Below are 23,726 nucleotides of genomic sequence, written 5' to 3'. Positions count from 1 at the left end.
TACAGCATAAAATTTCCTCTACCAAGTCAATAAATGTAGTATAATACAGACTTAAATGACTTTCTTTCAGGCCTTTAACAAGAGTAACAATAGCTCTGCAAAGAGCCTTGGACACTGAGGCAATCAGTCTCACTCACAAAGGATTATCATTAATCTTAAAGTCACATTCAAATTTGCGCTTCAGCAAAGCTATAAATAATTCCATTGTCATAGCTCTTTGGGGTCAGATGTAATACTCAAAATGGAAAGCAGTGAAACTTTGAACACCAAGGGTATACTGTGGCTGCATAATGAATCTTTGTTGACTTTCCATCTCTGGGATTCTTAGGAGGTACACATGCTGCTTTCTTGAACTTCTTACTATTTTGTTCACTTTAATCTGGCTACAATGTTTCAAACTCACTGTCAGTGTACTTAGTATTTTTTGTATTATGATCTTTTAAACCCTACAGTTTTCTTTCCTAAACTGAATTGGCCATCAGGGTGTACCCATTTAGGCTCAATCTACATGCATAACCAGCCATGAGCTAAAGTGTGCTAATTTTGAAGAGACGTCTCCAATTTTCTTGTTCTAAAATGATTCTAATTGGAAATACCAAATGAACTTTCTTGCTTGAATATTGTCAAATAAACCTGCCCAAATACTGCATATTATAATAGACAGTCATTAAAATCATTGAGTTGATATTTAAGAAGGAGCTAATCAAATATTTCATTTGACAGTCATTGTCTTTGTGAGGGTTTGTATGGGTGCATGAAAAGCCGCCAAGAACGTGACGCGCAAAGTTAGAGAACTAGAAGTGGTGTCATGGAAGCTAAATTTGGATAGCACAAAAGTGTCTAATTTCAGCAGTGCACGCCTATAATCCCAGCACTCAGGATGTTGAGGCAAGTGTGAGGCCAGCCTAGGTTACACAGTGAGTTCAAGGCCAGCCTGAACTATATAGCAAGACCCTGTCTCAAAAAGCAAAACAAATCAAAATAAATAAATAAAAGTCCTATTTTGCTCAATTGGTATGCTCTGACATAGGGCCCACCTGATTACAAAGTTTCCAAACTTTGATTTTGCTTTTTTACCAGTAACACAGTGTTTGCTTGTTTTTGTTTTTGGTCAATAACCTGTTTGAAGATCTTACTTGAACCAAACACAAATTTAAAGCTAATGTTAAAAATAAAGTGTTGAGTGTTCACTTCGGCAGCACATATACTAAAATTGGAATGAGACAGAGAAGATTAGCCTGGCCCCTGTGCAAGGATGACACGCAAATTTGTGAAGCGTTCCATATTTTTGCGATCATTATGTATACCTAAAATGTACCAATAAACTTGATTTAAAAAAATACCTTTAAATACAATTTCTCAGTATGCATTCTACCTTCTTTTTTTGAAGATATCAGGCCCTGCGCAGTGAGCTAGAGTCCCTGCTGTCACTAAGTAACAGACTCTTATCAGGGAGACTTGGGTTCAGATAGTGCCTATCACTTTCACCTGTGGAACTACTTAATCTATGCAACCTCCCCAAAGTGTACATCTTTTATCTGTCAAATGGGAAAACTTCTTTTGTTGTTGGTGGTTGTTTGAAACAGGGTCTCTCGCTATGTAGAGTAGCTGGCCTTGAACTCACTACGTAGCCCACATTGGCCTGAAATTTGTGATCCTTCTCCTTCAGCCTCTGGAGTGCTGAGGTTATAGGACTGTACCATCAAGCCTGGTTTCAAATGGAAATACTGTCACCTACATCAAAAGATTAAAGGGGACACTGCCCAACAATTAAAGGTGACACTGCCTGGCACACAATGACTGCTCAATAATAGGTGGCAATCATTCTTTTGTTGCTGTTGTTGTTCATTTTGTCTGTTTGTTTTTTGAGACAGAGTCTCACTATATAACCCAAGCTGCCCTTGAATTCATGGCCATCTTCCTGCCTCAGCCTCCTGAGTGCTAGCAGTACAGGTATGTGCCACCATGCCCGGCTAAGTATTCTTTGCTCAAGGTTATTGCTGATTGTAATCTTGTTTATTTCACCTTGTGATCTTTTCTCATCAGTATTCGCTTACCTTGACAATCCTTTATTCAACTTTTAGGGAAGCCAACACACTATGTGTCAGACTATAATCGACATAAGGGGAACAAACACAAAACCAATATGGGTCCTACAAACAGCAAGTGTGCCATAGAAGCATATAACAGTGGTACCTAATGCAGAGAAACCTTGAAGAAGTGCTAGGCAGAGACCTGAAATAGATGAAGACGTTAGCCAGGCCAAAAAAAAAAAAAAAAAAAAATTCAATGTGGCAAATAGTACTGCATATTCAGAGTTCCAGAGACAAACAAGAACAGGGTGAGTTTCAAGTAACTGGATGGAAGTTGTCTGATAAATGAGTGGAACAAAGAGAGTAAGAGAAAAGAGGGCTAAATGTGAGGTGGAGAGACAGGCAGGGCCATATTCTTTGGGGCCAAGTCAACCTAGTTAAGAAGTATGACTTCATCCTAAGGGCAAAAGAAGCAACTATACGAGGGTTTTATAAAAGTCTGTAATCTAAAATAACTGCTGGTATTCAGAGAGGAGACTGAGATGTCAAGACGGCATGCGGGAAGACCAGTTAGAAAGTCTTGGGTGAATTCCAAGTGACAAGTGAAAAGAACATATATAAAGGCAGTTTTAGTGAAAATAGAAACATACCAATCCAAGAAACTTTCATTAAGAGGTAAATCAATGAGATTTGGTCATAAGTTGTATGTAAGAAAGATACTCAGGAAAATCAATCTCTAAACTAAGAATGTGCTCAGTAAATGTATATCTGTTTCATGATATAAAATGTTTGTGTGTGTGTGTGTGTGTGTGTGATGCTGGTGGATCAGACCCAGGGGCTTGTACATGCTGGGCACTCTACCACTGAACTATATTCCTAGAACCTATAATTTAAAATTAAAACAATCTACCTTATATCTTGTAGCAGTACACAAAGGAAGCAGCATATATGTCCATTGACAGATGAATGGATAAAATGTATTTATACTCAATGGAGTACTACTTTGCCATAAAGAAAGCTAAACTTGAGGCATTCACAGGCAAATGGATACAACTTGAGAACATAATGTTATGTTAAGTGAAATAAGCTTAAATACTGCATGGTTTCTCTTACATGAGAAACTAAAAAAGAAATGTGTGTGTACAAAATAGAAAATAGAAAGAAGTCCAAATAATTCTGCAAAAGATCTATTCCATTGTTTGAAAAATATTTTAATATATACGCGAATATTTCATTTAAACTATTAGTTTCTCTTGAAGAGAAAGTTTTGTGCTTTAATCTGTTTCTTCTTTGTAAGAGGGTCTTTTTTTGTGTACAACTTGTACTCTGAGTAACATTTTGACCATTCTAAGATTATGATACAATGTATTAACTATTGTTATTCTTGAATTGCTATGAAATTTTATTTTTTCATAGAAAGAAGAGTGCTTCTTTATTAATATCTACTGGTATTATATTAAAATAAAAAAATTAGGCCATGGGAAAGCACAATAGACAAGTGTAATTTAGTGCACAACAATGCTTTTGAGACCACTTTGGCATATTGACAGTGAGACAGTCAGGGATCACCATGGGGGGGTTAAAGTCCCTGGGCACAGTAAAATATCCTTTATAGGATGGCATGTTGCTTCTGTGCCTGGGTGCTTTTTTCAACAGACCTCTCAGGAGACTATGATGAAACCACAAAAGCAGAATATTTACACAAGATGATAAAATTGTTACCAACAAAAAATCTAAATAAATCCTCTGGCTTCATTTGCTCTTAGTAGACTTAACTAGTTTTAATGGTTACACAACTTAGTAATCAATTATTAGTTTCCCATTAGCTTTGCTGTAGATAACACCTCTGACATAGGAGTTATGATAAATAACAGATGCCTAGGTTACTTCTCAGGGATCTAAAGATCACTTTTGCTGAGAAAGATGACTCTTCACTTTGGCCTACAGATGTCTGATGGGTGACTGGAATGGGATAAAGGTGTGGCATCTGTTTTCATATTGTGTCTCTTCCTTCTGCTACCTTTTAACCTTTGAGCCAGATTCTGTGGAGTGCCATACACAGACATGTTGCTTGCCTATTGAAAGTAGTATGGATCTTCTTTCTCTGTCTACCTCTACCTGTATGGTCCTTCAGCTGCTCCAACAGCTGAGCATCTAAAGTCTTTTAGTCACATCCTAAGGCTCAGATTGAACCACAAGGTCAGGATGTTTGCACAGGATGATGTCACAAGATACAAAAGTAATTCAGCAATTCCTGGCCTATGGAACATTACCAGACTTTAGCCCACCCAAGCAGATAATACAAGCTTGCTGTTCCCTTTGTTATAGAAGCAGTCTGATCCTTCTGTTTTAATCAGCTGAAGCCTATGTGTTTGCAATACTTGGTTTGGTTTCCTTTCCAATCATGACTAATAATAACAAGAATTCTGCGTTATAGATAGATGATCTATCTTTAAATACCAAAAGATTTTTAGTATATAATAAATAGATGGTGTGAAGGTAAAGAATGAGGTAGCATCAATAGAACATGTCCTTTTCCTCTGAGGCATCTTTTCATTGTTTTTCTTTTGTTTTGTTGGGAAGGGTCTTGCTAGGGTCCAGGCTGGCTTTGAACTCAAGATTCTCTTGCCTGAGAAACTGGCATGTGCCACTACGCCCAACTCACCTTCTGAGTCTTAAAGGAAAAGGTAATTTTCTTTTTTCCCCTTCCATCTTTTCACGTCTCTAAATTAATTAAGCAAGATTTCATGAGCAAAGTATATGTAAAGTAAACCCTGGCTCTGTGATACCATAACAAGTGTTATCAAAAAAACTTCCACACTTCCCGGTTCCTTTAACTGGGCATACCAAGCATGGCTTTTTTCTTTATTGATGACATAGGGCTTATGTTCAACTATTAAGGTGCCAAGTTCTTTTGATCCTATAAGCTGAACTCTTCATGGAAGATCTTATCTGTTTTTTTTTTTTTTATGCTGGAGACTGAACGTAGGGGCTCATGTATACTAAAGTGAGCACTCTACTGCTGAGCTACATATGTAGGCCCCTACTCATCCTTAACAGTTCAAGAGCTACCTTTCCAGGAAGCTCTCTTGACTTCTCTAGTCATCTGTGGTCTCAGTTCCCAAAACCTTATAATGCCTTTATTTCACCATGAACACAGTCCATTCTAATTTTGGCTAGCTTTTTTGTTTTCTTTCCTAGGTTGCCTGTTTCTCTGAGGTACAGGGTGTAAATTTCAATTCTGCATTATATGTTTAGCACACTGACCCTGAGGCAAACTGATACTCTCAAAGTTTACTGACCTACATCCTTTGTGTTATAAATGGCTTAAATGGAGTGTTTTGGAGTTGAATCTACTTTTAATACTTTCTCTGACTTCTCAGGAAACACCTAGTGATTATCAAGTGGGAAAAGCATATTTAAATAATTACATAAATAGAAAAAAGAAAACAAATCTTTTATTTTCATATAACAGAAAATAAAGCTTGACACTAACTTGGTTGCAAGAACATGGATTTTCAAAGGTTGAGAAACAGCATTTCACACCTGCATTTCTATTCTAAGTATGTTATTAGTATTTCAATACAGTTCGGATAAACTAAATTAACAACTATGTGAACACTGGGAATAAAATGGTTCAAAACAAGGGTCTGAAAAGCTTTCCTATAAGCTAAGCGTTTGAGTTTCTTTTCCAGGAATACAAGCATGTTCCATCCAGCCCTGGCTCATGTGTTCCTTAAAGCGCTAAAATGTAATGTTTTAACAATTTCCTCTCTGCCCATCCAAATCTTGGTAGGGTTTAAGACTCAATTCCTCCAAGAGCACATCCTAGTCACAACTTTGTCTGAATTCTAAGGCTGTTGGGGGTCTGTAGCAGGAAATTTGAACAAGTGACCACGTGATGTTCGTCATTTTCAACTCTCGGTTCGGACTGAATTCATTTTCTCAACAACTGCAGGGAAATTGGCTACTCGAGTGCTTACTGAATGGAAAGTTTGTTAACAACCTATTATAACATTAACATGGAAGCTGAGAAGCAAAACCAAGCTTAGTTCACGGAGCCTAACCTTAACTCTCAGGTGAAAAAGATGTCAGTCAACCTCACGTTTGACTTTACAGAAATGCCAAAGCGTGATTAAAATCTCTGGACAGCTGAGAGGGCTGCAGGTTGAGAGAGGGAAATCAAACTTCAACTACAAAAAAATCAGCTTTTCTCAGTCCACTCCACTACCCAGTTCCCCAGCTGCCACCCTTCGTTTACGACAGTTCCTGCCTCAGGTAGAAACGACGAAGACAGAAAGAATATGGCATCACCTCTGCCCTCTGACCAAGCACAGGAGACTTACCAGTTTCATGTCGGACTTTTGGCTGTTCGGTATCAGTCTCACCACTTCTTAAACCCTGGAAGCTTCTTCCGGTCCAATCTCCGCCGCCGGCCGCCGAGAGGATCGCGGGAATTGCAGTTTTTCCTCCTTGCGCCCCTTCCCGAGGCATCATGGGACATGTAGTCTTCCCCAGGCATCATGGGAACTGTGGTCATCTTTCCCTTTCTTCCCTTTCCTTTCTGAACGCCTCCTTCCGTCAACTCAGATTTATCTCCACCGCCAATTCATCCTCCCTCTCCACCCCAGCGCATGATATCATGTCCCCGCTATGGGCCTGAGACCCAGGGGATTCTGGGATGTGTAGTCCCTGCGGCTCCGGCTCACCCATTCCCCTCCTCCCTGTGGGAAGGCGGCTAGGCGCTGGACTTGCCGGGAGTTGTAGTTCCTGATGACCTCCAGACACCGACCCCGGAGCTTTTACTCAAGGGAGGGAGAAACTACAACTCCCAGGGATGCCCGGCAGCAGCAGGTGGGATCGGGGCTGTTGATATCAATATGGCGGTTGTCAGCCAGACAAAGACAGTCAGTCTGATGTGACTGAGACAAGGGAGGTTTTCAGGGGGAGACTGGGAGATAGGGGCCTCCCCTCCCCCTTCTCCTCTTCCTGCGCTGGCCTCAAGCCCTCCCCAGCCCCTCCCGTCGGGCGCCCCGCGCGGAAGATACCCCTCCCCCTCCCGCTTCCCACCTCCCTACCTCAGCCTTTGCACCGGGACGCTGGGGAGGGGGCTGTGCCGGGCGGAGAGAACTCAGCAAGGATTCTGAGGTGAGTCGAGCGATTTGAAGCCGGACTGCCTCAAGTGTCTTCTTTCTTTTAAAGAAAAGAAAAATTGAGGGGTTTTGGGGAGAAAGTGAGTGGGCGCCAGGATGGGTTTCTTGAGCAGCCGGACTGAGAGAGGAAGGAGCTAGCGGGGGGCTTCGGAGAGGGTGACCCCGACGCGGGGTGTGGGGCGGGGCAGTTTGTGGGGGACTGTAATGGAAAGGCGTCGACTGCTCTCCAACTCTTTGCTTCTAGTTTCCTCCACTATGGGTGGTAGGTTTGAATTTTGGAGGTGGGGTCTCCTGCGTGGAGTTTGGGAAACTGTGAGGTGGTTTTGAGGTGTGTCGGTTTGTTTGGGGTGTATAACTGTTTTAAACTGTGTGACGCGTCCTCGTGTGCTGGGCTTGTCTCGGAGGAATGTGCGGAGATGGGAAGTTAGATAGCCAGAGTCCTAGCTTTCCTGGGCCTGGAGGCGTGCGTGTGTCCTGGCGCTGGACGTTTGGGCTTGAGACGTGGCGTGCGTATCTGGGCTCAGCAACTCGTTTGTGTCCCATTGCCCGCTCACTCTCCGCCACCCGCCTTCGTCCCCTCCCCTAGACAGATCTCCACCCCAAACTCCGGGCTGGAGGATTGTAGTGATGATGTGATGTAGAGATGGATCTTTGCATCCCGAAGTCGGTAGATAGGTGGGAAAGGAAAAGTGTTTCTTAATATTTTATTCCGGAACCGTGTTTTGGTTACACGATTGGGGCTACTTTGAAAGGCGTCCTCCACCCACCTTCACCCCGAAACAGTAGGTAGAGGCATCTTGTATTCTTCGCGTTCAGTAGATGAATAATTACTTAAAATTCGGGGGAGTAGGGTGGGGATCGGGAGTGCTGGATTGCATACACGCCTGTGCCTTCTAAGAGACTAAATTTTTTTTGTGTCCTGAGATAGGACGACTTATTTTTTGTAGTAGTAATACTAATAATACTAATAATACTAATAATAAACTATTGGAAATTATTAGCGGGGAAGGACGGGGTGCGCCGAAAGGCGCTGCTTGTATTTTTCTTCCACCCCACCCTGTTCTCACATTTGCCTGAAAGCTCCTATGGAAGAGTGAGGAAGCATTAGGTGAGTGAATAGAAGAATGCAGTTAGCAGTAAAGATTCTACACTATGTGAAGTTGAATAGTATAAAGTGATTGCTGTTTTTGTTTAGTCTGAAGCTTTAAAAAAAACTCATATAGGGTACTTCATTCCTCTAGAATCCTGCAAGTATAGAGACCTTTGGCTTCTCTCTTCCTTCTTCCCTCTTTCCCTTATTTCTTTCCTCCCTCCTCCTTTCTTCCTTGGCATATGTTTTCCTTCCTGATGGATATAATACCTCCTGTGGCATTCTTTTTAGTTTATACTAATATGGTTGTGCTTTTTATGGTTTTACTCTAAAATGCATCGAGTGAAAAAGACCTGTGTTTGTTTTAATTTTTCATTTATGCCGTAGGTAATTATTACAGGTAATCAGGTCTGCAGTGTTTTGTGTTAAACTTGTTAAAATTGCACAAATAAATTGCTGGATCTAGCTGAATTATGTTTATAAGTCTGGAAAATTTGATTTTCTTTCAATTTTGAATTAGAGTTAAGCGGAAGAGGAGTGCAACATTTGTTTCTCACAGTCTTTAATATTTAATAACATTGCTCTGGGAGAATTTAAGATCATGTATTTTGTCCTTCCTTCAATCTGAAATACAAGTTTGTCAATAACCTTTCTTATGTGATGCTTTTTTAGTGTTGTAGACTTTTAAATGAAGGAATTGGCATAATTTCTATTTATACTTTTGAGGATTTAAGGTATTTATATATTTGATTAGGAATTTACCAGTTCTTACATCTGCTACCTATCATAAGGAATGTTTAGATTCTGTAAAAACGAAAAGTCATGTAGATACACTGTATAATTTTATAGTAGGTGCTGAAACCTTTGATTTAAAATTTCTGCTGTTGGTCATTCACACAGGTAAGGGGACTGTAAGCATGAAGTAGCATACATAGATTGACCTGAATAGAAAAACCATTGATGTATCTTCTAAATCCCAAGTTTAATATATAGAATATGTTATTACAAAGCTGACCCTTTAGTTGGTAGATTGCAGGATTTCTAGAATTACTTGTTTTAAGCTTGCATCTTAAACTGAAACATTACTTTGCAAAAATGTTTTCTTTGGAGAAAAATCCTATGTAACTACACAGTAGAGTGTTATTTTTGATTTTCTGAAACACACTTTGATAGTCATTGAATTTAAAAATATTTAACAATTATCTTAGCTATAAAATGCTTGTTAAGAGCAGAAAAAATAGCGTTCGCTTTATCCACCCTTTCTTTTTGTTTCCATCTATGGAAATGCAAAGCATTTACTGGGGAAAATGTTCATTAAACTTTTTCTGGCTAGTAGTTGGATCCAAATCATTATATATCTATATACCAGATATATTACTTACATTCATTGGGCTGATTCTGTTGCGTTTTAAGCACTGGGGCGTTAAAATGATGTAAAGCCATTACTGCAGGTTAAAGCATAAAACACCCTCAGCGTGTGGAAGTCATATGGCTTACAAAAATGTAGAAAACCAGGGCATTGGTGCCAGTCCAGCTTCAGATTTCATCCCATAACTGTAAAGACATTTATTTGAATGTGATCACTTCTAAAAATGTTGCATTTATTATGGGAAGTTGAAAATCCAAACTGTTTTAAACCAATCTGTTGCTAGTTTTGTGTACAGTATATAGTGAACAGTATCAAAAGGCATCTCTAGCTTATTGTTGAATAAATGCCTTTAGCGAGGCTTTATTTTCACTGCTGGGCAAATTTCAGTCTTCCAGGCCAAATCCTTAAACCATTAATACTAGAATCTTAATAACTCAGTATTCATACGTTTTAAGATACATTGCAACAAATCTATCATTTCATTCTGGCAATTTTTTGTAGCAAATGTTGATTGGAATTCTATTGCTTATTTCAGTATATGTTGGATACATTGGGAATATTCATCTTAATTTGTTCTTTTTTTTTGGGTACTGGAGATTGAACTCGGGACCTTGGGCTTTCGAGGCAGGTGGCAGAACCACTGAGCTAAATCCCCAGCCCTTAATTTGTTCTTTTTGAGTCTCCTATATGCTATATTCAGCCCATCCCAGTTTTAATTTTTCAGACAGCTACCATGTTTCCTATAAAAGCATATTTGTTTTTGTTCTTTACATTGCAGTTCTCATTTTTATTATTTTTGTATGCAGTTCTTTAAACTTGAATTATTTCTCTTGAGAATTATAAATTTATCTTAGAATGTTTTTCAAAAATGAAAGTTGGCATACTACTCAACTTTTTAAAAACGTGAACATTTATAGATAAAAGTACTCAGTGAAAATGTATTGGGTTTGTTTGTTTTCTGTATTTGCTTTATTTAGCTTTTTGGCTTCCAGAATCTCACTTTACTAATCTTCTGTTGGCTTTTCTGTTAACTGCTGGCTTTTCCTTCTCAATTTTGCAGAACTTTATAAAAAAAATTGTTATGAGTGAAAGCACAGCTTCTCTGGAGCGTCATATATGTATATCTACACACATGGTCACATATATACAAAGCGCCTTTGTTTCTTTCTATATTTATCAGACATGCAAAACATAAAAGCCAAGCTGAGCCAAAATTGCAGGAGACTCTAAACATTGGCTTAAAGCTAGGAACCAAAGAGTAACCACCAGCACTTGCTGTCCAAAATTTAGGAGCTTGGAGATTTTCAGTATCATTGTAAACCACTAATTTAACAGATTCTGCCAACATACAGTACTTTCAGAAGGAGAGTGATTGGTTTGAAAATTTTCAATATTAAGTAATTAATGTGTGACATACATTTCTAGGTACAACTATCCCTTATATGGCTCTTACTAGATTTAGGGTCCATTATGGGCACAGAGTAAAGATTTTCCTGAGTGATTATCTGGTCAAACTTTTAGTTGAGCTGGAGGTGTAGGTCAGTGATAGAGTGCTTGTATCCCCACCATCACAAAAACAAAACAAAACCAAAAAACCACTATCACCACAACAAAAACTTTTAGTTAGCATCTATTTAAACATAACCCTATGCTTTAGATAACTTATTTTCCTTGACCTTAGATAAAACAAGTTGGAAATTTACTATAACATTATCTTGAACACTCTCCAAGAGCATTCAGTTACTGGAAGGCCTTGGCTTTCACAATAGTTTTACCCTCACAGTGGTAATAAGCTGGAAGGTGCACTGTTTTTCAAGCAGTTGTTATAATTTTAATGCAGTATTTTACAGATCCTTAGGTATAAGCATGTGGAGTTGTTGTTTGTTTTTAACATGGTGAACAAAAGGAAAAAAGATAACAATAGTTTGGTTTAGCTTTGATACAATTATTATTTTAAGATTTGTTTTGACTCTTAAACAGATGGGCCCAGACTCTTCTTTTTAAATGATAAAATTATTCTAGTCTACTCAAAGGGAATTTAGGTTTTTTTCTTAAGCTTAGTGCTGATTATGATTAAATATTTACTAAATTCCACATACTGGATATATTCTCTAGTTTCTCTGCCCATCTTATGTCCAGTGATGCACATAAGATGTATTGAAAACATTTACCAAAACTCATAACCATATACACATTAAGTTGTGGAACTTGAACATATATAGTGACAGTTTTTTTTTTTTTTAATACTGACAGTTTTTAATGTAAGGAAAGTCAAATGCTCTGGACACTGCTGAAATGAGAATGACTTAATACTGAACCTATCTGCCTTTAAGATTTGATAAGGCACTACAGTGGACCTTTGAGTTACAACTGGCCTCACATACAAACAACTTGGGTTATGATCGGAATCTTAGTTTTAATTTAGGACCAAAGTTTTGAGTTAGGACCTGAATGCCATGGTTGAAAACAAAGACTCACAATGCCGGAAAAATGTATGTAAGCATACATAAGCATCAGCCTGAGCCCAGATGCGCATGTTTGTGGACAAGATTTTGGTCAGTGCTTTATATAATCTCCACAATTACTGCTATCAAAATGGCTCTGGGAAAGCTAGAAAAGAAGCTAAAGAAGGAAGGGAAGGGAAAGAAAGGAATCACAATCAAAAAGAAGGAGGAAATTGTGGAGAACTGAGAGTGGGTTCCTGTGACCGATCTTGCTGATATGTACAGCATGTTGAAATCTGCCATCTCAACAATCTTACAGAGAAACGATTTGTATAAGGAAACTAGTGTTGTTAAAGGTGTTACTCAAATTAGTAAGTCACGATCGATGGTGTTAGACAAGGTTGGAGGGCTATTATTAGTGTGGATAAATGAAAGCTAGATGGCAGGTTATATAGCCTATCTGAGTCTATAATTTTTTTTTTTTGGTACCAGGGATCGAACTCGGGTCCTTGCGATTGTGCAGTAGGCGTCGAAACCACTGAGCTAAATCCCCAGCCCTGAGTCTATAATTTTTGAAAAAGCTAGGGCTATAATGCAGATGTTGTAAAGGTTAATCAATCAATGAATGATAATTTTGTGCTAAAACATTTTGTGCTAGTAGGGAGTGGTTTCACATTTTTAAAGTGAGAACTGGGGTTCATAGCATAACTAGGCATGGTGAAGCAGTCAGTGTTGATAAAAGGGCCTCTGAAAAATTACATACCGTACATCACTTTGAAACGATGACACAGAGAAATGGCTTTTGCCCTCATCAAGTTTTCAACTGTGATGAAACTGGCCTTTTCTAAAAGAAAATGCCCAGGAGAACAAGATGAAAAGAAACGAATAGGCTAGATGTGGAGATCTAATGCAAAACCCTGGGTAACAAGAGTACTTTTTCTTGAGTGGATCAGGTAGGCTTTGTGTCCTACTGTTAAGAAATATCTAGAGGACAAAGATTTACCACTCAAGGCTCTGCTCATCATGGACAGTGCTCCTCACCCACAAGATTTGGAAGAAAAATTGGCTGAAGAATTCCCATGGCTGTCACTAGAGTTCCTCCCACCTAGAACACAGAGGAGTTGTAACTCCTCTACTGGAGCCTATGGACCAGTAGGTTATAGCTAACTTTAAGAAGCTATACACCAAGGAACTGTTCCTGAAGTGGTTCCAGATGGTCTCAGATACAGATTTAACCATTAAAGAGTTCTAGAAAGAACATTATAATATCCTTTCCTGTGTGGGGTTAATTGACAAGTCCTGGGTCAGTGTCTCTCTAAGGACACTGCAATCTGATTGGAAGAAAGAATGGCCTAAAATTATGCAGAAGAGAGACTGAAAGGCTGTGTAGAGGAGCCTAAGCCTTTAATTGACCCTGTGGTTGATGACACTGCCACTATAGCAGAGTCTATAGGCTTTCAGGTAGACAGTGGTGATGTTGAGAAACTGATGGAGAACACTCAGGGGAATTGTCTACAGAGGAACTTCAGCAATTTCTGGCCCGGCAACAGAGAATGGCAGCTGAGGAGCTTTCTGAAGTGGAGAGGAAGTATCAACAATCAGTGTAGCAAAGTTCTTCTGAAATAAAGGAAATCCTGAAAAAATAGAGCTACAAACATTTGTAGAGAAGACCCAACCAGACAGAGAAAAAGCCAATCATTGCATTCACTTGGAACCACCTTCCATTTCATTCTCCTTTCCTACAAGCCAGAAATGTCAACTCGAATGGTGAGTACAGTATCATATTGTTGTTTCTGGTAAACTAGGCACATTTTATAACTTTTTGGTGAATACACTAGGAAAGGTATTGTTGTTTCTGGTAAATTATGGACATTATACAACCCTTTTTTATTTTGAAAAGGGGGTAAACATGATCAAAGTATGTTACATGCTTGCTTAAAGATACAGCTTATTATCTTGTTATTGGTTATCCTGTGCTTCTGATTCCAAGATACTTATTCCCCTCCTTAATCCTTAGAATTCTCCTATATTGCAAATAGTCCCTTTCTTGCTTTTTTTTTTTTTTTTTTTTTGTAAGATGGGATCTTGCTGTGTTGCCCAGTCTTATCTTGAACTCTAGAGTTCAAGTGATCCTCCTGCTTTAGCCTTTAGAATAGCTTGTACTAGGGGCTGTGGATTTAGCTCAGTGGTTCTGGTGCCTGCCTCGAAAGCACAAGGTCCCAAGTTTGATTCCCCGTACAAAAAAAAAAAAGAAAGAAAGCTTGTACTTGTAGGTATGTGTCACTACACTGGGACAATTTATTTTTCTTTGTGTATGTAGTTTCTTATCAGTTTTCCTTCTGTAGGTCTTAATTGCATTTGAGATGAATGCCCCTTTCCCTGTAGTTAAAATTCTTTCCATCCAGGCCTTTTATCTTCTTTTCTTATCTTGTTAAGATTATCTTTGATCTTGGTTCCCAGATTTAACACCCATTAGTGCTTTCCTTTTTCCATACTCTATTCTTTCACTATCATATACATCTCTCCTATCTTTTAATTTTTATAGTTTTGTGGTACTTGGGATTGAACCCAGGGCCTTCACACTGAGCTATATCCCCCATTTCTTGAAAAATTTGAGAGAGGGTGTCTTTTAGCTGACCAGGTGGGACTTGAATTTGTGATTTTTCTGCCTCAGGGTTCCAGAGTCCTGGGATTACCGGCATACACCACTGAACTCAGCTGTTTTTTTCTTTTTATATATATGGTTGTCATTGTTGTCACCTCTTATTGATGATTCTACGCTAAAACTCCTCCCTACCTCTTACTTGCTCTATTCCATGGTGCACAGCACTCTTAGGATATTTTTCATTATTTATTTTAATTAATTAATTAGTTTAGTGGGTATGAGGAATCAAACTCCAAAGGCAGTCTACCTCTGGAGGAAGAAGTACATCCCCATCTCTTTTATTTTTTTAAATTTTGAGACAGGTCTTGCTAAAAGACTTTCTCAGGCTCTTACTCAGGCTGGCCTTGAACTTGTGATTCTCCTGCCTCAGCCTCCCATGTAGCTAGGATTGTAGACATGTGACCCCCCACCAGACTTTCTCAAACTCATCAAGTCATGCAGGAAATTACTATACTTTTGTTCAAATTATGCTATATGTCATTTTTTAATCTCTGTGCCTTTTAAAGCTTTTCTAACATTTTCTTTCCTCATCCATCCTTCACTTCTTTTTTACCTTCTCTTTCTCCCTTTCTCTCTCTCTTTTTCCTACAAGTATTTTCTATATTACATTCAAGTAAATTACCTTTCCTCTCATATGTCTTCAGCTTTTTTCTTGGTATTTACTACTTTACCCACTTATGTGTTTGCATATCTTTATCTTACCAGTTAAAACCTTTTTTTAAAAACCCTGTTACATATTTCTGTCTGAGACATTTTCCCAGCACTATAAGTTTTTCATATTTACTGGTATGTCACATTTTAAATATTTGAATTTCCATGTAACGTCTGTGAATTGGATTCCTAATTGAAGTCTTAGGTTCCAAAATCTCCTGTTGAGTTGCCCACTGTGTATTCTTTTCCCTCCTGCTTTTATTTTCAGCATTCATTCATTTTTATTTTTTATTTTTTTGGTACCAGGGATCGAACTTGGGACCTTCCACTTGCCAGGTAGAATCTCCATTCATTTATTAATGCTCAATCATCTAACCTGTATTATTATTTAAGATGTAGGCCTAGCCTTTAGTTTTGATAGGATCAGAAAGAATACTCAACTGTGAGGTATGAACCTCAATTCTGCATGTAGGTCATTCTTGCCTCAGTAATTTCTCTGATCCCGTACCCTCAGTCTTAGACAGATTACTGAGTCTTAAGTTCCTGAAAAAATTTTTTGGCTGTAGAATGCTGGTACCAGTGACAGTGGGTAGGAATGATCAGGGTAGATAAGTAGCGGTAAGGTAAGAGTTTTAGGTTCACTGTCTTTTGAAGATAACCCCCTTCCCCAAACCCTATAGACTTAAGAGATTGTAATTATAAAGTTATATTGAAAAGGATCCAAGCAGTAAAGAAGTTTATAAGTGAGGTATGGTGGTGTATGCTTATAATTCCAGCCCTCTAGGAGGCTGAGGCAAGAGGATCAAAAGTTTGAGTCCAGCCTGGGCAGTTTAACAACTTGGTGAGATCCTGCCTCAGGGTGAAAAAAAGGCTGGAGATGTAGCTCAGTGTGAAGGCCCTGGGTTCAATCCCCAGTATGCCCCCCCACAAAGTTTTTATAATAACAGGTGTAGTCCATTCCTCTTCCCAAAACACTAGGTGTTCTCATCCTTTGCTCATAATAAACAACCTGAAAATTAATAAAAACAGTAATCATTGTATTATTATCTTTGAGGGTTCTAGAGATTGAGGAGGCCCATTTAGGTGATTCTGATTCGGAATCTGTCATACAGTGTCAATCTGACGGCGCTGTGGCTACAGTCACCTGAGCTAGCTCACACATGTGCTTATGCATTCAGAGGAGGGGAGGATTCAGAGCTGAGGGCAAGGACAGCTGTATCTTCTTAGGCATCTCTGTCTCTGTAGGATTTCTCCAGTACAGTGGCTGCAGGGCATCTGAACTTACATGGTACTGTATCTCAGAACTTAAAAGGCACCTGGCCCAGGAGATGAAGAAAGCCAGGTACCTTGCTTTCTGTGACCTAGACTCAGAAACTTCAGTGTTACTTCCACAGCATTTTACTCCTGGTGTGGTCATGGAGGCCTGTCCAGGTTCAGCAGTAGCAGGGCAGACAGACTCCACCTCTTGATGGGGGCAGTGGCAAGGTTCCTGAAGAGTGTGTGTGATGGAAGTGTTGTTGCAGTTATGGAAAATGCAGTCTTTCATACCATAGGTAAATACAATTAATAGATTGATTTACTTCCAGTTTTTTTTTTTTTTTACATAAAAAAATCATATTCCCTAATGTTTTTTGGGGTTTTTTTTGGTACCAGGGATTGAACTCCGGTCCTTGCGCTTGCGCAGTCGGTGGCAAAACCACTGAGCTAAATCCCCGGCCCCCCTAATGTTTTATTTGATAGTGGCATAATGCTGCAACTTATTAGAAAATATATAGTGATTAGGTCCAAGTCCTTCTGATTGAGTGCATATATGTGTGTGTGTGTGTGTGTGTGTGTGTGTGTGTGTGTGTGTGTGTATTGTCCACACATACAGATATATCTTTTTTTTTCAACATAAACGAATGAACCATTGCTTATATTAACTATTCACCTGCTGGGGACATTGAAACTTTCTAGCATTTATGTATAGACATGTCTTTTGACTGGTGTTGTATGGACCTGCAGTAAGTATTGCTGTGAATGAGTGTAAGTAGGCAAGAGATAAAAAGCTTCCTTCTATGCTATTCTTCCAACCATCTGGGAACTGTTTCTTTTATATTTTCTCTCTCTCTTTTTTTTAATATTCATTTTCTCTTTTGCTTCTTCTTTCTATCCTTGCTCTGACCAACTCAGTAATCCTGTGCTTCTGTCTTGGTCTCAGAAAAAGACAAGGAAGAGCTGAGAATTATTGTATACAAAGTAAAGCTATCATTTTGGCACTGCCAGTTGAAGGACTGTTTTTGTCTTCCTGTTAAGGTTTGAAAAGCTATTAGAAATTACATAATTTGATCTAGTAATGATCAATTAATAAAAACAAAGTTGGTACAGTAAAAATCACCAAGAACTGATTACTTAAATTGTTTTAATCAAAATATATAGATCAGGGCTGGGGATTTAGCTCAGTGGTTCCACCGCTTGCCTTGCAAGCACAAGGACCCGAGTTTGATTCCTGGTACCAAAAAAAAAACAAACCAAAATATATAGATACTCATGGACTCATCCACTGATCCAGGGCTGTGGCTCCCACCTGGAGTAATTTTACCTTCCAAAAGCATTCAGCAGTGTTTGCAGATGTGTTTGATGGTCACTGCTGGAGTGGGAGTGCTGTTGTCATCTGGTGGGTAATAGAGAAGCCAAAGATATGGCTACATATCCTTCAGTGCACGTGCCAGTATCTTCCCCACTCCAACACAGAATTCTCTTATGCAGAGAGAATGTCAGTAATGGTGAGGTCAAGAAACTTGATCCTAGGGCAAAGGCCTTTTCTTGATGTATGAATCTATGGATTGGTATTCAGTGTCTGGTTGTCATGCATAAACCATACCTGTACTATATCATTTATGGTTTCAAGGTTTGATTTCTTTAAAGTGAAGGGAGAACTTAAAAACATTTATAATCTATGATTTATATCAATATTTTATTTTCTCTAGGTCTTAGTTTACAGTAGTCTCACCCACTTCCAATTTAATAGTATTTTTCTTTTTTAAATAAATCATCTTAAATTCTCCCAAAACACTTAGGCCATCTTTTATTAACTTTTTTATAGACACAAGTCTTAACACTCCTATTTTGTTAGTTTAGGTAATGTATACTTAAATTCCACAGTTGCAAGACCAGCTGGCACACAGTGAGAGAATAACCCAATCTACTGTTGCTTAGCACACCATCGAGGATAAGCAGTATTTGCCTAATTAGCATGACTTGTTCACTTTGCTTTAGAAGGGGAATCTAGAGTGCAGGGGGTGGGGGGTTGGGGATTTTAATGATTAAGTTGAAAGTGCCCAAGAGCTTCTTTCTGGATGTCAATAGAGAATCAAAGGAATTTTGGTCATTAAAAAAAATTATTCTTAAGGTGAGCCTGCTGATAACTATTGCTTACTTAAATGAATAAGCTTCTAAACCCACATACACAGAAAAGCAAAAACAAACCCAAAAAACCCTATAAGCATAATTTTAGATTACATTTGAATTTTGTCTTGCCTCAGATTGGTGGAATTTATGAGGGAATTTGGGAAGAGAAAGGACAGCAAGGATGCCATTTGTTCCCTTTAAAATAAAATAATGCTCTTCACTCTTAATTTATGTGCTTTGTTGATAGGAATTTCAATACACCCCTGGTTGTGTATGTGTCCCCCCCCTCCCCTTTTGGAAACTGGAAATGGAACTCAGGGCTTTCATGCTGAGTTAAATCCCCAGTCCTTTTTTATTGCCCAAGCTGGTGGGCTGGGACTTGATATCCTCCTGCCTAAGCCTCCCAGAGTGCTGGGATTACAGGAATGTATCACCAGACCCATCTGAATCTTTGGGTATTTGAGATAATCAAGAATCTGCCTATCTAGAAGATATTAAATTATTTTACTGAGTGCCAGTCCCTTTTATGAAATTTTTTAGAGGAAGGGAGTACTGGAGATTGAACATACAGTATGTTGCATGCTAAGCACACATTCTATTCATGACATGTATTTAATCATTTGTGTGTGTGTACCTGTGTGAGTGTGCATGTTTCATAAGCTACTACCAGCTGGCCACTGGCCTTATCCTATTTAAAAATTGTTTTAAGCAGGCTAATTTCCATTGTGTCTTCAGATTCTGGATTACCTTCATTTAGACCTTTGCATAAATCCTCTATCAGCCAGTCTCCTGCTTTTTAGCATTGTAAAGCAGGCGCCAGATTTTTTTTTTTTGGTACCGGGGATCAAACTTAGGTCCTTGCATTTGCAAGGCAGGCGACAGAACCACTGAGCTAAATCCCCAGCCCCCAGTCTCCTGCTTTTTAACCAATGTATTTCTTCTTTAAAATACCCTTAGCAACTGAACTTTCACTACTTAAAACAGTTTGATTCTAGCACAGTTCCAACCTTTGTGCTTCTAGCGGATTTTTCAGTTTTGATTATATGCATTTTCAGAATGAAAACATAATCTTGACTGCACAAATTTATGCAGGCTGACTCATTGCCTAATAAAAATAGTGTTGTTTAGAATTTAATCAGGCTAATCAGAGAAGCTCAGAAAGTGACATTTTAGATATCCTAATGAATTATCTAGTAACTAACACCCAGTGAGAAATCTAACCTGAAGGAATGGCTTATCTCTTCAAAGCTAGAGGATTAAGGTAAATTAACATATGTTGGCTTTAAAGTTGTTAATCACTGTTTCTATAGTTGTTGCAGACAGTGTTTGCTTTTCTTTCATGAATTTTCTGCTAATGATGGTGATTTATTTAGAGAAACTGTACGATTATAGAAAGATAAAAAATACTTTGAACACCTTTTCAAGTATAATGGTATATGTAGTAATTTTTAGGAAAAGTTTTTTAAAATGATTTTTAACCTAGTTGTTGAGGTAAAAGGCAGCAACAAGAAGCAGCTGACCTTAACATGAAGAAACAGATGCAGAGGGTTCAAAGAATATTTTTAGGGACAATACTTTAGATCACCCATCTTAAAGGATACCTCCAAGAATGCAGATATATTCAGTGCCAGACCATAATTTGCTACACTTGTTAAGACCCCATATTCCCCTTCTTTTCCTTTTTTTTTTTTTTTGGTGCCAGGGATTGAACGCCGGGTCCTTGCACTTAAGAGGCAGGCGGCGGAACCACTGAGCTAAATTCCCGGCCCTGAAACTTTCTTCATTGTGCTCAAATTGTGCAAATTTATGATGGAAACTTGGGGAATTTGAATAACTTCCTTTTTGTGAATAGGTCTTCATTTATAACAGTAATTCTGATTTTCTTTACTTTATATGTACTATGTTACTTTGTTTCCATACTTCAGAATATACATTACCTAAACAATCTCATCCAGGTAATTTAAAAGCTATCTGTACAATTGATATTATCTGTTGTGTGTCTTGGAGCAAGTCTGTGTCCCAGTGGCCTATAGGCTGCTCAAAGCCTCTCAGATCTTACATAGCTTCTCTTCTGCTTTTGTACTGAGTCTTTCAGTCATTTGTTGGCCTTTGAATTTTTTGCATGAGCTATTTTTTGCCATTCTATTTATTTATTTGTGCATGTTTGTAGTACATAATGTTTACATTTCTTGTGGGGAATTGGTACCTGTACATAATACATCTTTTTTTTTTTTTTTGGTGTCGGGGATCGAACTTGGGACCTTGAGCTTGTGAGGCAGGCGGTGGAAACACTGAGCTAAATTCCTGGCCCCATAATACATCTTAACTTCTCTTTTTCATCCCCTTACCTTTCCTTCCCTCCCTCCTCCCCCTTCCATCCCTTCTCTTGATTCTCTTTTTTTCCCTTCATGTTTGAAATACATGTTTATATTCCTTGAGGAGAATTGGTACATGTACATAACACATCTTAATTCCTTTTTTCATCCCCTTTCCCTCTCCTCCCTCCTCTTCCCACCATCTTTTGATCCCTTGCCCTTTTAAGAAAGATCTACCTCCTTACTTCCTATTACCTATCTTTTATTTTGCTCTTTATTTATACTTTGAGTTTCTTATATAAGAGAAACTGTATGATATTTAAGGTTGTGTGTCTGATTTATTTCATTTAATGTTATTTCTCAAGGTACATGTGTTTTTCTACAAATGACTCAAGTTTGTCTTTATGGCAAAGTAAAACATTATTGTGTGTAAATACCACATTTTCTTTATCCATTCATCTGTTAATGGACATATAGCTAGTTTCTAGGGCATTGAATTATGAAGTACCTGTCCTACAGATTTTGTAGATAGTATATGTATGCTTGATATTTACTTATTTAATTTATTTAACTAACAATTGAACCAAGGGCCTGGAGCATGCTAGGCAAGTGCTCTACCACTGACCTACATCCCCAGCCCATATGATACTGCCTAATTTACTGATATACATTTGGGATATCATGTTTAATTTGTAAATATCTATTTTATACTGATTTAAATATTTTGTATTTATTTTCAAATGAAAAATAGGAATATGTGTGATTTGTACTGTTACTATTAAATGAACACGTAGTCACTTTGCCTTGTTTTTTTTGGTACCTGGGATCGAACTCGGATTCTTGCGCTTGTGCAGCAGGCGGCGAAACAGCTGAGCTAAATCCCTGGCCCTGCCTTGTTTTGATTTGTAAAATCTTTCCTAGGACCATAATTTATTAGTATTTAAACTAGGTTTTTTCCCTCAAATTCTAACATAGTTTTTTAGTTAAGGGAAAGGGAAGAAAATTGACATTGATTATATATAGTTTGGATTTTTGTCTTTTATTTCAAAAGTTGAAAATCTGCTTATAAAAACAAAAATAGATGACCGTTTATTAAAACCTGGGCTATGCAGAAGGCCTTAAAAATCTCCCATGCCCAGCAAGCCTAATATTTTTGAAGTTCATCCATGTTGTAGTGTGTATCATTATTCCATTCTTTTTATTGCTGAATAATATTCCGTTGCTTGTAAATACTACAATTTGTTCTCCAGCTAATGGCTTTTTGGATCTTTTGTAGGTTGGAGGATATTATGAATAGTACATATGTGACATTTGTACACAGCTTTTTGTGTAAACATCCTTTCATTTCTTGCTATGTAGAAGTGGAATTGTTGGCTTGCATAGTAAATTCATTCATTTATTTTTTTCTGTGCTGAAGATCAAATCCAGGGCCTTAGCATACTAGGCAAGCACTCTACCACTAAGCTACACTCCAGTTATGTTGAAGTTCTTAGAAACTGCCAAGCTATTTTATTTTGCCACCAATAATAGTAGGGTTGCAGTTTCTCAATGTTTGTCCACAGTTAATGGTCTTATCTTTTATTTGTAGCCACCCTAGTGGGAATAGTATTAGTTTGCAATTCCCTAATGACTAAGCATCTTTTTCTCTGCTTATCCACCGTTCATATATCTGTGGTGAAATGCCTGTTCAGGTATTTGCCCATCTTACAATTGGGTTTTTTTCCCCATGTGATTGAGTTGTAAGAATTCATTATATGTCCTAGGTACTTGTCTTTTGTCAAATACGTAATTTGCAGATACTTAAATATTTGGCTATGGTTCTCTTTTTATTTTTGATGTATTTTGAAGTGTGAGCCTTTTAATTCTTGATAAAATGTATGCTCATTTTGAAGAATCTGCAGGACTAATGGGAGAGTAGTGACGAGATACCTTACCCTGTTCTTCAGCTCCGATTCAGAAAGTGCTTACAGAATCTTATCGTTTGATTGTTTCTGGATGCTAAACCACTGTCACTGTTTCAAACCCCATAACATAATGTGTGTATTGGCGAGCCATTTTGCCAATGTACTGTTGACTAAAGCATCTTTTATTATAGTTTGTCAAGCAGTGAAGTGTCTTAGATGGAAGTAAGAAAAACTGGCTCTGGCTAATTTAAACTAAAAGTAAATTTACTACATGAATGTTAGGAACTTTGCAGAATTGATAGGAATTCTACAGAACCAGGTTTGTCCGGTGGGAAGAACTGTAAGAGGCTGTTTTCTGGCAGAAACCATAACAAGGAGCGCCCCACAGGTGCAGTCCGGTTAGGGCAGCATTACTGTTGATTGTGACTGGTACTGGACAGGTGCTGCTCCTGCTGCTTGACTTTTATTGTTGCTCTTGAGCCTTAATCTTGTTGCAATGTTCATTTCTATTTAAGAGGCTTCTTTCTGGTTGGTTGTGACATGGATTCTAAACTTAAAAGTCTGAGGTGCATATATTTCCTTATACTCTATTTCTCGAATATATGAATGTTGAGCATTTTCATGCTTCTTAATGAGAAGCAAATTCTACCTCCTATTAATATTAAAAGAAGTTCACAAATCTGTCATCTTAAAAAAGAAAAAGATAATGCAA

General features: G+C 38.2%; 2 protein-coding genes and 1 non-coding gene across 16 annotated transcripts in view; 2 read left to right on the top strand and 1 right to left on the bottom strand.

Moving 5' to 3' along the window:
* Positions 1-6,684, bottom strand: part of Ints9 (integrator complex subunit 9) — a 94,187-nt gene extending 87,503 nt beyond the window's left edge. The window contains exon 1 of the mRNA XM_004848431.4: positions 6,380-6,684. Within this exon, the coding sequence (XP_004848488.1) occupies positions 6,380-6,388 (9 nt within the window). The 5' untranslated portion in view covers positions 6,389-6,684. The remainder of the gene's footprint in view (positions 1-6,379) is intronic.
* Positions 1,184-1,290, top strand: LOC147826867 (U6 spliceosomal RNA). Its single transcript, XR_015453404.1, has one exon. It is a non-coding gene; the product is annotated as a U6 spliceosomal RNA (small nuclear RNA).
* Positions 6,685-6,867: 183 nt separating the features above from the next.
* The window catches only part of Hmbox1 (homeobox containing 1), a 177,101-nt gene continuing 160,242 nt past the window's right edge, over positions 6,868-23,726 (top strand). For 7 of the 14 annotated variants that reach the window (XM_021261341.2, XM_004848436.3, XM_087216711.1 and 4 more), the window contains exon 1: positions 6,869-7,181. The gene's annotated coding sequence lies outside the window, so the exon portion shown is untranslated. Of the gene's footprint in view, positions 7,182-7,368; positions 7,973-23,726 lie in introns of those variants that run through there. The other 7 variants (XM_004848434.3, XM_004848433.3, XM_004848432.3 and 4 more) reach the window with 3 other exon arrangements.

The sequence above is a fragment of the Heterocephalus glaber genome, unplaced genomic scaffold (assembly GCF_053883595.1).
Source record: "Heterocephalus glaber isolate CG9 unplaced genomic scaffold, H.glaber_assembly_v1.0 deba00001460, whole genome shotgun sequence".
NCBI lineage: Eukaryota > Metazoa > Chordata > Mammalia > Rodentia > Bathyergidae > Heterocephalus > Heterocephalus glaber.
The sequence above is the reverse complement of the archived record's forward strand: the minus strand, read 5'-3'. Positions and strand labels throughout refer to the sequence as shown.